This window comes from Oryza glaberrima, chromosome 4 (assembly GCF_000147395.1).
Source record: "Oryza glaberrima chromosome 4, OglaRS2, whole genome shotgun sequence".
Lineage (NCBI taxonomy): Eukaryota > Viridiplantae > Streptophyta > Magnoliopsida > Poales > Poaceae > Oryza > Oryza glaberrima.
The window spans coordinates 13,645,623-13,660,873 of NC_068329.1; the positions used below are offsets into that span (position 1 = coordinate 13,645,623).

Here is a 15,251-nt window from a genome sequence, read left to right on the forward strand (position 1 = left end):
GTGCTCACCTGCCACCACCGAGCTCAGTTGAGGGCTGGGAGCTTGGCCTCCGTGCCCACCACCGACCGCCATCACGACGCCGTCCTCCTCCTCTCCCACCTCGCTCCGTCGAAGCCCGCGACGCCCGCGCCGTGGAGCTCTGCTAGGCTGCTGCCGTGCTTTCCCACCGCCGGCCGTCGCGGCGCCATCCTCCTCCTCTCCCACCTCGCCCCGTCGACGCCCACGCCGCCCGTCGACACCCGTGCACGCCCGCACCTCCCCATTGACGATGGGGGTGACGGAGGCGCTGCTCTCCCCGTCACGCCACTCTCCTTGAAGGCGGCCGCGGCGCCACCGGAGTACGAGATGCCGTCGATGAAGGAGTGGATCGTCTCCCGCGTGCTCGCGCTCGTCTCCATGGTGGCGCTTCACCACCACCACAGCCACTAGATCAAGGCGACGACGTTGACTTGGCTCATCGTGAAGGCTACCCCGCCACCGAGGGACGGGGCCAAGAAGCTGGCCGCGGCGGCGTACTCGCCGCTCCTGCTGTCGCCGTCAGTGTGGCAGGCGAGCACGGCGATGGCAGGCGAGCGCGGTGGCGGCAGCTGTTGTTGGCGCCCTGTCGCCGCCCAACTCCGGCGGCGCCTGCCCCCTGCTCAGCTTTGCGCCGCCGCCCGTCTTGGCCCCGAGCCTACCCGCTGAAGAAGAGAAAAGAGAAGAAAAGGGAGGAAATAGGAGATGACGTGGATAGTATGACATATGGGGCCCACGTGGGTCCCACGCTGACTTAGCCGCCGCGTTAGACAAAACCGGGATCAAAACCACCGAAGGATCTCAAGCGAACGGTTTTGTCAGCTGTGGGACGCTTAGTATCTGGTTTTATGGTTGGGGGACGATTTTATAACTCGATGACAAGTTGAGGGACGTTCGGTGTACTTTTTCCTTAGGAAAAATCACGCGAAAACCAATCTGCGACGCAGGTCGTGTGCAGCAGACAAATGGGCCTATCGTGGGCCCGCGCGGCCCAATTAGCTGCCTCCTCGCCTCCCCCCTTCTTCCTCCCAACTCCCAAAGTCCCAAGCGAAGAGAAGAGACTCACTCAAGAGAGCATTGAACACGAGCCACACCAACAACAACAATCCAAACCCACGCACACACTCTTTTCTCTCCTCTCCTTCCTGCCTCTTCCTCTTCCCATTCACCTCCCTCTCCCTATAAATCCTCTCCTCTCCTCTCCTCTCCTCCGCTACTACCAGTCTACCACCACCACCACCTAGACTGCTCCTAACCTCTCTCCCTTCCCTTGCATCCCCGAAGAGTCTAGAAGAGAGAGAGATGAATGGTGCTGTGGTGGGGTTGGGGGAGACGGCCAAGGGCAGCGGCGGCGGCGGCGGCGGAGGAGAGGTGACGCTGGAGACGCTGAGGAGGAAGATGTCGGAGTTCGCCAGGGAGAGGGATTGGGAGCAGTTCCACAGCCCCAGGAACCTCCTCCTCGCTCTGGTTCGTTCTCCCCCCCTTCAACCAATCTTGGATGGGTTCTAGTTCTAGTTCTAGTTCACCTTCTTCTCTTCTTGGTTTCTTTCATCTTCCTGTTTGGGAGAGGATTTTCTTTTTATTTATTTATTTATTTGTTTGTTTTTGATGTAGTGATTATCTACTATCTCTTTTATTGGTAGTATTAATGTTCATGATCTTTTGCTTGGTATCCATCTTCCTCTTCTTTCTTGGTGGGTTCTTGGTTCATTTGGTTCTTTGTCTCTCTTTTTATTCTTATTCTTTTTTTGGTTGCTGCATGAGTTTTGAGGGGTCAGAATGGGGCCTGGACTTCATTCCCTTCTTGTCTCCATCAGAGGAGATAGGGAATAAAAAAGAACAAGAAAAAAAATCATTGTGTGCAGTAGAGATTTGTACTATTTTGTCAGTTTTTCACCCTGTTTTCGCCTGTTCTTGTTTTTGCACTGCTACTGATTCTGCAGGCACGATGGGATTGGGATCTTCAAAATATTTCCACCCTTTTCGACAGCAGAAAGTGATGAGGTTTTTGTTGTTTATTTTTGTTGATGAAAGCCTGAAATGGTGTGAAATAAATGGGAAATATAATAAGTTGCCATGGATAATCTTTTTGATTCGATAATCATCCTTTCTGTGAACCAGTAGTATTACCTACCAAAATTGTCCTTCTCTGGATCATGAGAAAAATAATAATAAATAAAAGATACCAATCTCATCTGTTGTTTTTATGTGATAAGAGTCTGGTGTATGCTTTGACTCTAGAGTGGATTTGGAATTTCAGTATGACCTTAATTGTACAATTAGTCAATGCTTAAAGAGTGGAAGGAACTTGCTAATTAGGAATTTTATTGTGTGGCCATGCATTTCAAAGACATATATAAATGATGATCACCAAGTAGTACTACTGGTTCTGACATGGTCCCATGGTGAGTGAGTACTTCACAGTTTGTAACAGAGACAAAAATTCAGCCCCAAAGAAACAAAAATAAAAGAGATGTACCACTTTACGATATGCTTTTGCAATTGTCCTCACCTTATTTCATTTGTTATCCATCCATGAATATGTCCTTTTTTGTTTCTATTCTTGTCATATTCATGAGAAATTCATTCTCCAGTTATTAAGAATCTCTAGATAGCCTGATCCATCACTATAACTGATGTAGAATACTATGGGCTGGTTTGGTACGTGGCCTAAATTGGCCTTGCCAATATTTGTCAATTTCAATAGTGTTTAGTGTCTATTTTGTTAGAAGCCAAATTTTGGCATGCCTAAAGAAATAGTCCATTTTAATTATGCTGTTTTGGCTTCAATCCAAACACAACTTTACCTTATCAAGATTAGCCATGCTAAAACTTATTAAAATTTGACATTGACAAAAATTGGTAAGGTCAATTTAGGTCACAAAGCAAACCAGCCCTATACTACTATAGTGATGTGCTGGAGAAAGCAGCCCACAGACAGCAACAGTAACTGGAACCCAACATCCTTGTTTCTTTTTTTTTTACCACCATGTGTTTTTGCAATGCTAGGCTGAGATCAGATAATGATGGCCGCAACAAAAGGCAAATGCAGTCACCCTGACCAAGCTGGTCCCTGCACCTAGCATAAATGGCAACCTGCAGCTCATCCATGCTTACTGCATCTGCCTTCTGTGCACCATGTTCTGTGATACTGCAATTGACTGTTGTTGCAATGTGCAACCGTGATAATGTAAAACTGTAATTTTGACTGTTGGTGATCTTGGCAATGTGATGCAGGTGGGTGAGGTGGGGGAGCTCTCGGAGGTCTTCCAGTGGAAGGGGGAGGTGCCCAAGGGGCTCCCTGGGTGGGGGGAGAGGGAGGTGGAGCACCTAGGCGAGGAGCTCGCCGACGTGCTCCTCTACCTCATCCGCCTCTCTGACATGTGCGATGTCGACCTTGGCAAGGCGGCGCTGCGTAAGATGGAGCTCAATGCGCGCAAATACCCCATCGGGCAGTGCAGGGGGTCCTCCAAGAAGCACACCCACTACTCCACCACCACCACCACCACCGACAACGGTGCTTCCGGTGATGACAACAACCGCAATGCTGGTGCCGGTGCCGATGCCGATGCCGGCAAGGAACAGTGCTAGCAATGGCTCCTCAGACAGTTTTAGCAGCCTGGCTCTGGTCTTTGGTCTTGTTCATCACACCATAGGATGTGTGTTGAAACAGTATTCTAGTAGAGTGAAATGAAACCGTCCTGTTCTCTCTACTGAGTTGATTTCTTGCAGAAACTTAGCTCAAATCCTTTGTATTGGGCTACAAACATGCTCTGATAGCTATGGCAATATGATCATTAATATCTCATGGAATCGGTATGCTGAGCTCCTGATCCTCATGTTCTTCTGATTTTTTTTCTGTAGCTGCATCTGATGCAGAACACCTGCATCAGCATTCAGCAGGTTATGACAAACAGTATTCGCATTTCAATTCATTCATCCATCAATCCATTTTCTTATACTCCTATCAATCCATTTTCTTATACTCCTAACCTTCAGTTCTTCTCAAAATATAACAACTTCTAACCTTCAGTTTTTCTACCAATATTCTTTTATTAATCAATCATGATCTTTCACCTCAAATATTTTACCTACCCTCCTTTCTCAACTAATCATAATTTTTTTCCATTTAATTTTACCAACTTTAATAATATCCTATTGAATCTAAAACTTATATTTTGGAACGAATGTGATATATATTTTTTTCTGATATGTTCAATAATACTTCCCCATCCTAAAATAAGTCAATTTTTCATTCATCTCACACATACCAATACAAACACCAAAAAGAATAAAATGCCCCTACTTTATCAAATCCTAATGCGACTATTTGTCATTTTGTCTACTTACAATATAATTATTTTCTACTTTCACTAATTTCAATATAATTATTACTTAAAAATAAATTTATTTTGAGAGAAATAGAAAAAGTAAAACCTTAACATGGGACAGAGATACTAGTACAGTAGTACTTGTGTTCTTGCACAGTTGGACACTGTATTTGGAGTGTCCATTGATGCTGTGTGCAGTTTGTCATTTGTGAGAAAGAGAGAGAGGTGAATGTCAGTGTGAAGGGGAGGGGGGGACCGGAGTGCTGTCGGCTTGTCTGCCGCCGGCTGTCGTCTTGGGGCGATGGTGGTGAAAGGAGGCTTTTTAAGCAGGTCAGGCTGGCCCATCATCGCTATCCGGGCACTGTGCTTGGAAGGTCAGCAAGTGGGTGTGGGCACGGCAACCTCGGCAAAATTCTAAAAGCGGGCGAGTGTAGCTCAGTGAGAGAATTAGGCTTACGCCTTGTCGATTCACTTGTTATAAGCTAGTAAAATTTAAAATTTTAATTTAGGATTTATTGAGATTGATGATATTTTTAACCATACCATTATTTAGTAAAATTAATAATTATGTGGTTACGTTTAGTTTGTTACCAAATATTGACAATATATATAGAATTTTGGCAACGTTATTAAGCAAATCTTATCAAAATTTTGGCAATGTTGTTAATTTGCTAAAATTTTGGCATTACCAAATTTTGGTAAAATTTATTTTGGCACCAATCTGAACAGACTTTTAAAGTTGATTTTGTGGTTTTCATTGTAGTTTATTTTATGATATTTGTTTTCAGTTGGTAAGGATATGTAAGTTTTACTCACAAATTTTCTTTCTAATAAGCAGTACGGATAAGCATACAGATAAGCATAGTGGGGCTTAGTTTCATTATGTTTCCTGTTACACTCACTTACCGATTACACTTATGATGAGCACTGACTGATCCCAGTGAGAATTGCCTGTAGTAGTACACCTGCAGTAGCAGCCACTGACTTATGGGATCAGGTTCACATGTTAGGCACTGCTGCTGTAAATGCTACTGAGGATCATGCATGTCCGACTGATCCACGCTAAATGACCAACACCAGTCGTAAATCTTTAATCTCAATTAAATTTTGTTAGCATTGCTTATGTAATTGTGGGCAATATGGTTTAAGACCATAGTGGTAGAGTTTACGCACGCGTTACCCCCCATATCGTGCTTTCCTAGTCTTAATTTCGGTTTTTGGTTATTCTGATATCCTTACTTTTTAGTAATCATAGAAAGGGGTAAAAAATGCGTTTTATTTAGAAATCAAATTAAGCTTAGATAATTTATGTTATGGGACTGCCATATCTCTTAAAATTTCTCCGTTTCAGTAATTCAAGAATAATCTACACCGAAGATTAAAAGAAAAGCCAAAAAAGATAAAAAAAAATCTCTGAAAAACAACTGTATCAAACAAGATTATCATAACCCACTCAATACCAAACAGATGTTCATGTTGCCATGTTGGTTTCAGGAGAATCAGATTGATTGAGAGCTGTGGTGCAAATAGGCCACACGTGTATGTGGTCACCAATAAGCAACACAATGACAATAGAATTAATAGAAACCCCTATACAGGGTAATTAACGATTACTGTCTCCAGTTAATGACAGTCGACCCAAATTAAGCTTTTACAGACAAAATTGTTGTTGCACCTGACAAACCTAAACCTAGCCGGCCATGACCTAATTACAGAGATTAGTTTAGCAATTAGCAGAGAGCACGCGGCGCTGTCATCAGGTCACCCTAGCGGCAGACACATCATCTGCGGATGCAAATGTACAGTTGCTTAATTAATTCTTTTTTCTTTGCGTCGTGATGGATGTCACGATCAGTGTAAAGCTAGCTAAACACAATTACAGTAGAGGCTAGATTTTGTGACATTTGTACATAGGGTGATGTGACATTTTGGTCAAATTAATCGGACAAGGCATGGGCCTAAACACCCCGTGCGAATCTTAGAGTTATTAACTATATTAATTAATACTGTAGTCTATACCGGCCAGCAGTAGTACGTGCGTGCTCCTACGAAGAGTCTCCTACTAATCAATGAGCATGGGCATGGCCGGTGGCCGTAATCATGTTGATCATATACTACCTCGTCCTAAATAAGTACAGCCGTAAAAATCCATGTGCAATGTTTGATCGTCTGTCTTATTTGAAAAATTTATAAAATTTTTTAAAAAAAAGTCACACATAAAATACTACAGTATTTATGTTTTATCATCTAATAACAATAAAAATAAAAATAGTAATCACAAAAATTTTTCAAATAAAACGAACGGTTAAACGTTGAAGATGAATAATGTAAAAATGCACTTATTTTGGGACGGAGGTTGTCGGAGATATGGGCCCGGGGTATGCAAAGTGAGGGGAAGTTACTTTCCCATCCAGCCACGTGGCTCTATAGCCTGGCCCTCACCCCGCGCCTCGCGAGTCGCAGAAGCAGCTGGGGGGCCTCAGGGTGCCACGTCACGCCCCTCGGGCCCTCGCACTACCTCGCCCCGAGGCCCTCGCCCAACTGCCATGTGGCGGGGGGAGCGAGCGGGGAGGAGACCCAGGCTGAACCGCCATCAATGCGTGCGGCGCCCCAACTGTCCCTCACCATGTTTAATACGGTAAGGGCAGACGTGTGGTGCCGCCCGACTGACCCACGTCAATCGGGTGTGACCAGACTGTGACCGCCCTGTCGCCGGTCACGTCCGATTGGACGGACGGCCGTGCCCCCACGTTCGCCTCTGTCTCCGACGGAGTGGAGGCAGGTATGTCCCGTCCCATCGAAGTATTATCCGGAGTTCCCTCCACGTGGGGAGGACCGCCACAAGTCTTCACTCATTTAAGAGGGAATAACAGGGCTGTCCCCCGTGTTAGGCGGGGGGCGGCGCTGGGTCCCACTCAAGGACGGACTGCTGCTTAGCTTCCGGGCGAAGGCACGGATCATGGTCCGGTCGAGGTAAAGTGGGTCCCCCTCCCGTGAAAGAGTAGGTAGAAGCGGCGCATGTGGTATCCTCTTGAACTATAAAAGGAGGACCTTGCCCACCGAGAAAAGGGACGACACTGAGTAGGCCTGAGCTCTAGAAGGAGAAGACCAAGAGCGCTCTCCAGAGTTCAGGAACCTTTGTAACACTCAACCATAAATCCCACACACAGGAGTAGGGTATTACGCTCCATAGCAGCCGGAACCTGTATAATCTTGTCGCCCATACGCGATCTAGAAACCCTCAGGGCGGATACACGATCTCGAGAGGCGAACCCTTTCCCCCGGCCGAACTCACAAATGGGGGATCTCACGATCTCCCGCTAGAGAGGATCACTCCTCGACAGAGGTAGTATGTTTCTAGCATTTCCTAAATGTACAAAATAGTATATATATAGTTCGAAAGATCGGCGATATATGCAAAGCGCCGAGTTCCACATGGAAATTCTAAGTTCTAACCCTTCCATAAACTTTACAAATACAATTAAGAAAAACCTTTCGCGAAAATAGACCCAAAACTCGGCACAAAATTCCTAGCTTTGTTATCCAGGTTAAATGTCTCAGGCGAAAGGACCTGTAGCCTAGTGGTTACAAGAGCCTCAGTAGCACTTGAGGTCCTAGGTTCGACTCCCCATGGGAGCGAATTTTCCAGGATTTAATGGCGTTGTACTTTCGGTGGTAGGCGACGTACCCGTCGACAGCGAGGCGCCTGTTGTGACTTCGTCAATCTGTCAATCTATCCAGGATTTGCCGGGCCAGTCTTCGATTTAATGGCATTATACTTTCGGTGGTAGGCGACGTACCCGTCGACAGCGAGGCGCCTGTGCCTGTGGTGACTTCGTCAATCTGTCAATCTCTCCAGGATTTGCCGGGCCAGTCTTCGAAGATGCTCATAGAGGTAGGGTTTGCGTGCGTGTGTTCATGGGGATGAGTGCGCGTGCGTTATGAGTGTCTGCGTTGTACTGTCTAATTCTAAAAAAAAAATTACCAATTATATTGACGCTGAGGCTACACGATAGGTGTCCATTATGGCTGATAACATGGATGAGCGTCAATATCTTCGGTGTCGAGGGTTGGCAAATAATCCTCTTGGGGTGACCTCCCACGTCCTCCAGATTTTAGGTCTTAACACTAAAAATAAAAACAAATTAAGGGAAGATAAAACATGTTACCCTGTTTTATCAATTCCTCATAAAATCCAATATGAGAAGAACATGATTTAAAGCGGGAGTGAATAAGCACGGAGAGGACCACATACTTGTCCCATATGAGGTCCTAATCTTAAATTTAAAATACAAATCAGGGGAAATGAATCAAAATATTTTTGCTTTCTTAATTTTTCCACGAAATTTACACCAAAGCAATAGGAATTGAAGAGAGGGGCGAGGGAACAAGGAGAGAGAGCATACATAGGTGGTAGCGGGTTGATATCATAGAAACTTACGAGTGATTCAACGTGGCCTCGCTACCATGTCGGACGGGTTTTGGCACCAAGACATTTAACTTGGGCGCTAAAGTTATTTGCAATTAGCTACGGATTTATGTCCACAATAATTAAGTTTCAAAGAGAATCTAGTATAAAATAATTTTAAGAAAACGATTGTAAAGAAAATCTAGGCAGCTACAGAACAATTGGTACTTATGGAGAAAAATTAGTAGTCTTGAATCTATTATATTATTAAAGGAATAGAAAAAGAAGTCTCCACGTTCGCTCTCATGGCCTAGAAATTCTCACATTAATCGGAGAAAAAGAAAAAACAGAGTCCATATAGAAACACAATTTAGAAATAGCTAAAATTCGGAATTAATAAGTACGGGATATTAGAAGAGGAGATTAGAATACATATAGAAATATAATTTAAAAACAGTTGAAATTCGGAATTAAAAAATAAGGAATAGTAGAAGAGGTGACTAGAGTCCATATAGAAATACAATTAGGAAATAACTGAAATTTGGAATTAAAAATAAGAAATATTAGAAATAGAGTATAGAGTCCATATAGAAATACAATTAGAAAATAATAGAAATTCGGAATTAAAAATAAGGAATATTAAAAGTAGAGTATAGATAGTCCATATAGAAATACAATTAAGAAAAAAAATAGAAATTCAGAATTGAAAAATAAGGAATATTAGAAGTAGAGTATAGAATCCATATAGGAATTTAAAACTAACTAAAATTCGGAATAAACATAATAAAATTAAAAGTAGAGTTTAGAGTCCGTATAGATATACAATTTACAAATAACCAAAATTCGAAATTAAGAAAAAACATGGGAAGAAGAGTTTAAAGTCAATATAGGAATACAATTTAGAAGTAACTGAAATTTGAAATTAAAAATTAAAGAATATTGAAAGATGAGTTTATATAGAAATACAATTTAGAAATAGCTGAAATTCGAAATTAAAAAATATGGAATATTAGAAGAGGAGACTAGAGTCCATATAGAAATACAATTTAGAAATAGTTGAAATTCGGAATTAAAAAATAAGAAATATTAGAAGAGGTGACTAGAGTCCATATAGAAATACAATTAGGAAATAACTGAAATTTGGAATTAAAAATAAGGAATATTAGATTTGGAGTATAGAGTCCATATAGAAATAAAATCAGGAAATAATAGATATTCAGAATTAAAAATAAGAAATATTAGAAGTAGAGTATAGAGTCTATATAGAAATACAATTAAGAAAAAAAAAGAAATTCGGAATTGAAAAATAAGGAATATTAGAAGTAGAGTATAGAGTCCATATAGGAATTTAAAAATAACTAAAATTCAGAATAAACATAATACAATTAAAAGTAGAGTTTAGAGTCCGTATAAAGATACAATTTACAAATAACTAAAATTCGAAATTAAGAAAAACATGGGAATAAGAGTTTAAAGTTATAATATAGGAATACAATTTAGAAGTAACTGAAATTCGAAATTAAAAATTAAATAATATTGAAAGATGAGTTTAGAGTCCACATGGAAATACAATTAGAAATAATAAAAAATCAGAAATAAAAATAAATAATATTTGAAGAAGAGCATAGAGTCTATATAGAAATACAATTTATAGAAAATTCGGAATTAAAAAAAAGAAATGTTAAAAGACAAGTCTAGAGTTCATATAGGAATATATATAATTTACAAATAACTAAAATTTGATATTAAAAATAATTAATAACTAACACGTATATAAAATACAATATGAATATTACCCATGAGTAGTTTTGTAAAGTTATTGCAAAATTTAAAATTATGTTGTCATTTTAATATATTTGAATAATATAATGAGAAAACATATATACTATTATATGAGAGAAAATATAATGATGCTAGCCGCGCAATCTGCGCGGGCCACTATGCTAGTTACTCATGAAAGCATAGGTCATTACTGGAAACTCGCAATCCCTGGCCCAACCTTGTCAATTGGCAAACATTGATTGCAGGGTGTCATAAAAAACAAAGAAAAATATTTGTAAATCCCTTTCGAATCCCCGATATTGGGCCAAAGAGAAGCGAAATCCAATCCAAATTTGAGGAGTGGTACTAGGTGTTATATGAGTCAGGGTGGCGATCGACAAAAAGAGCTATGGTGGGTTTAAAATGTGTTTCACATTTTTTTTTGAGAAAAAAGTTCCGGTCATGCATACCAAAAGTGACATGTAAAAAGATAAACCCAAATACATGGTCCCTTCACGAGAGAACTAATAATTGAATTATACATGCTAGGATTAGAGACACGCCAATCAACCCGTGGGTGACCCCGCAAGACCCTGGAATGTGAATTGCCTTTGTAAAAATAGTCCATTTTGACAATATAGGTCTAGTTGGTCCTGTTAAACTAGACCTTAGTCATTTCCAATCTCTCACTAAGGCGCCACAGCCCACAAGCACCCTCGCGTACGCGCCGTTCGTCGCGCCCTCTCGCCTCCGTGCTGTAGCACCACGCATCTTACCGCGCCGGAGCGCCGGTCGTCACCGAGCATCCTCATCTCTTGTATCGTTGGGCTCTTCGCCGCACCACCTCATCATTCATCGCCTCGTCACCGAGCCGGCTCGTCTCTCGTAGCTGTCGGTCATCTGTTCTTAACAAGCGACCTGTTTGATGCTATCCGCATACGTGTTGTTCCAAAAAAAATCTAACTTAAGTAGTGTATTATTCTAGTTCATCAAGCAAGTAAAAAATATTTTATGTCGCCTAAGCTTCAAATAAAATGTTCTCTTGAATTACTCGTATGATATACGATCCGATTACAACAGCGTACGTAACAATTAAAATCTTTATAAAATAACCTCACATGATTATATTTTGACTAAAGATTACAAATTATTTTTATAAATATAACCAAACAACTTTCATTCCCCACGATCCGATCATTTGAAAATAGCACACAGTTAAGCTGAGATGGCAATAATAGAACAGACATCTTATTAGCAAAAAGAAAAAAGAATTTACCAATGTTCCTAGTCATTTAAAAAGCCAATACTGCAAAAATAAAACCATAATAAAAAAAATCAAAATTAAGTTCTAAAATTCAAAATCTGGTATCTGCTCATAAGCTGAAAGACAAACCACGGAAAAGTTTATTAGATATCGCAGAAAGGAAGAAGTATAAATATAGCAGTGGTATGAGATCAGCAACGCTCGATGTCGACGCGCCACAGGGTGGTGTCGAGGACGGTGAAGACGCAGACGTCGCCGGACCTGACGCCGTTGTCCTCGCAGAACCTCCTCCAGCCGGCTCCCAGCAGGTAGCAGGCGTCCTTGTACCGACGCCCGGTCACCTCCCATGATCTGCTGCTGCTGCTGCTTCCTCCTTGATCTCCTTGCGTTGATGTCGTGTCGATCATCATCAGCGTGATGCTGCTCTCCTCTGCGAGCCCGATCGACTCGCAGAAGGTCCTTGCGAGAGACTGCATGAATGCAGGCATTGCAGAGATGATTCATATAACTGATGGTTTCAGATGAATTTATGATTGGGGCCAGTTCTAATTTAAGGAGTTGGTCATGTCATCTGGATTATTGACGCGGATTATTTGTTTACACTTTGCTTCAAAAAGATTCAAGTTATGTAAGAACTTTTTACTCGGTGCTGTTTGGGCCACTTGTTCTTCTGAATATCATTTGTTGTCATTAAATTAAATCTAAAAAATAGTTATGAAAAGTTAAAAAATATTTGATATTGATACAATTATATTTTTAACTTTTCATAACTATTTTTTAGATTTAATTTCCATCTAGGGATGAAGACTTTTTCCTTGTAACAACAACATGATAATATCAGGAGAGGAATAGTTGTGCTTACGAGAATGCATCTTTCAAGAACATATTCATTGATCTCCTTCTTTATCCAAGAGCGCGGTCCAATCTCGTAGACAGATCTGGTTTTTCTCATCCTTTTTGTTTCTCTGTCACTTGTTCTCCCTTTGTTGCCGCTGCCCTTTCTACTGCAAGGCATTTCCTGTTGGTTTCCATCATCTTCACCAAATCTACTCTTCTTCTTGTTATTACATTTCCTTCTAGAAAAAGAAGGTGCTTCCTGTTGCTCTCCAGTACCTGTAAATGTTGCGATGACAGAAAAAATGAATCAAATGACAACATATTTCCAAGACATAATTCAAAACACAAACTATAACTGATGGGGATTCGAATACGAAAAACAAAATTGCTTGCTCACCTTGATGAATGCTGATGCCCTTTGCCTTGAAATCTTTCTGGCGTCCATTGGGCCCAAAAACACTGATTTTGAACACCAGGTTTCCCTCATACCTGAAGATCACGACGTCGCCCCGAGAGATACCATGGAATGACAAGAATTGTAGCCATCCACCCCCTAAAAACACGCCCGATTGATCCTTGTCGAGCTCGACGCGCCAAGATTTGCCGAGGGGACTTAAGATGATAGCCATGCTGCTGTTCAGGTTCTCTCCAGTGATGTAGTCTCGTACAAACTTATCAGGGATCCTCTGTAGGAAAGGCAGTGAAATGTGCATTGTTCATGATACATCTCAACTCTAAAATATTCAGAAAGGCATTTTGTTCGTGCCACTAATTAGCTAGATAGCTGATATTATCGCTCTTTTAAAGAATAAATAATATTTTTGTCACTAAATATATGGATTATTTCCCTCTGTTTTAGCCAGTGAAGTGTATCATTGACATGTGGGCCATTGTGAATTGCACCATGATGAAATAGAAAGAGGAACGTTAAGGAGGCTAAAAGATGGATGACAAAATTGACAGGGCTGGCAATTACTATAAACTAGAGGAATAAGTGATAATTTTAGGCTTTTTTTAATGTCACAAACAAAATATTACTTAGGTAGTACTGCCTCCTATCATCATGCATGTTTTGAATAGTCCCACATTAGTTGTGTAAGGGTAAGAGACCTAATATATAAATGGGGGAACCCCTCACCTCAATGACTAGCTTTTGGGGTGGGAAAGACCATTTACGATCCTACACCATGTTGGTTTCTAGACATGTTTCCAGTCATCTTAAAAAACCTTTAAATACAATATCGTTTTCAATTTTTGATTGGATAATTACAAATTAGGCATATAGATTTGTCCCTAAAAAATATTTTCACAACAGTATCATTGTATCAAGTTCTTAAAACGCTTTGTATCAGAAATTAGCAGTAAATATTTGCATATTGAAAAATGTACCGATGTCCAAAACAATTTGTTCTTGTGACAGGAAAGAGTAGCACAATAAATACTAATAGAAGCAAAAGAAAGTGACTGGGATCGATGAGTTTGTGTACCATCTTGTCCATTATACCCGGCAGAAGTACCGTCAAGAACTGCGGCTTACGTGAAGTGTCTGTTGCCCTGCCCGCTTCTGAATGTCATAGCTAAAAGAAGACGTTATTTACAACTCAAAATTAAAACTGAAACTGGAAGATTATGGCAGACCAATGGTGGTAAAAGAGCAATTAATAAGAGAAATTATAGGCCCAATTTCAGAATATATATTGTTCGAATTGCTGTAGTGGATTATGTAAATCGATACAAATTAAATATCTTAACAAATAAACTTAACAAATACTACCTCCATTATTTATATACGTCACTGTTGACTTTTTCATAAGGCTTAACCATTCATCGTATTAAAAGAATTAGTTTAAATATGTAAAAGTATATAAGCTCAGGTTAGAGGTTTATTTGATGATAAAATAAGTCACAACAATGCAAATGAATTTATATAAATTTTTTAATAAGATGAATAGTAAAATGTTATCTGAAAAGTCAATGGTGCTATATATTAAAAATATAGTACATTTTTTTGAGAAATTTTTTTAAGGCATGGAGCACATAATCCACATCATTAATAATATAGTGTATTGAGTTACATGCACCGACTAATTTAATAAAAAAAACCTTAAGCTGATGAGAAAAGTCGAGCAATTCACTTCATATTCTAACACTCCCCACCATGCGAGACAGCCTCAAGCCTCAAGCGCGAAACAGAAGTGGGCTACAATTTATAGGATTTGAACCAATCTAAAACTTAAATTGACGAGAAAAGACGAACAATTGATTTTATATTCCAATAGGTAAAATAGCTAAAAAGAATATGGCCTAAAGCCCTAAACAATTAATGCAATCTAATCATCTTGTTATATACTTTCTTTCGGAAAAAAGAGAGAACATCTTGCAAGTAGAATACCAAAGTTCAATTTGATTAACTACTCCATCTCTGAAGTAGCCATTCAAATTAAGTACAAAGTTTATACAGCAATTCAAATTTTAACTTTGGCACCATGAAGAAAGCATCATCCAAGACAAATAAATTTTTTGCAAGCAAAATCCCTTGGATTACCTGCAGGGGGAGCGCCGAACTCCCTGAGGCAGCAGGTGGTGTCGAACGCCTCGACGGCGAGCACGCCGCCGCCGCCGCCGCCGCCGTGGC

General features: G+C 40.6%; 2 protein-coding genes across 2 annotated transcripts; one reads left to right on the plus strand and one right to left on the minus strand.

Annotated features, from left to right (window-relative positions):
• The first annotated feature begins 1,066 nt into the window (after positions 1-1,066).
• Positions 1,067-3,818, plus strand: LOC127769632 (uncharacterized). Its single transcript, XM_052295233.1, has 2 exons — positions 1,067-1,482; positions 3,253-3,818. The coding sequence occupies exons 1-2, from the start codon at positions 1,318-1,320 to the stop codon at positions 3,604-3,606; spliced, it is 519 nt and encodes a 172-aa protein (XP_052151193.1). The 5' UTR covers positions 1,067-1,317; the 3' UTR covers positions 3,607-3,818.
• A 7,876-nt stretch (positions 3,819-11,694) lies between these two features.
• Positions 11,695-14,150, minus strand: LOC127772242 (putative B3 domain-containing protein Os04g0346900). The gene is made up of 4 exons (XM_052298252.1): positions 14,104-14,150; positions 13,014-13,302; positions 12,642-12,892; positions 11,695-12,249 (listed from the first exon to the last, which is right to left on the minus strand). The coding sequence occupies exons 1-4, from the start codon at positions 14,113-14,115 to the stop codon at positions 11,971-11,973; spliced, it is 831 nt and encodes a 276-aa protein (XP_052154212.1). The 5' UTR covers positions 14,116-14,150; the 3' UTR covers positions 11,695-11,970.
• Between the last annotated feature and the right edge of the window lie 1,101 nt (positions 14,151-15,251).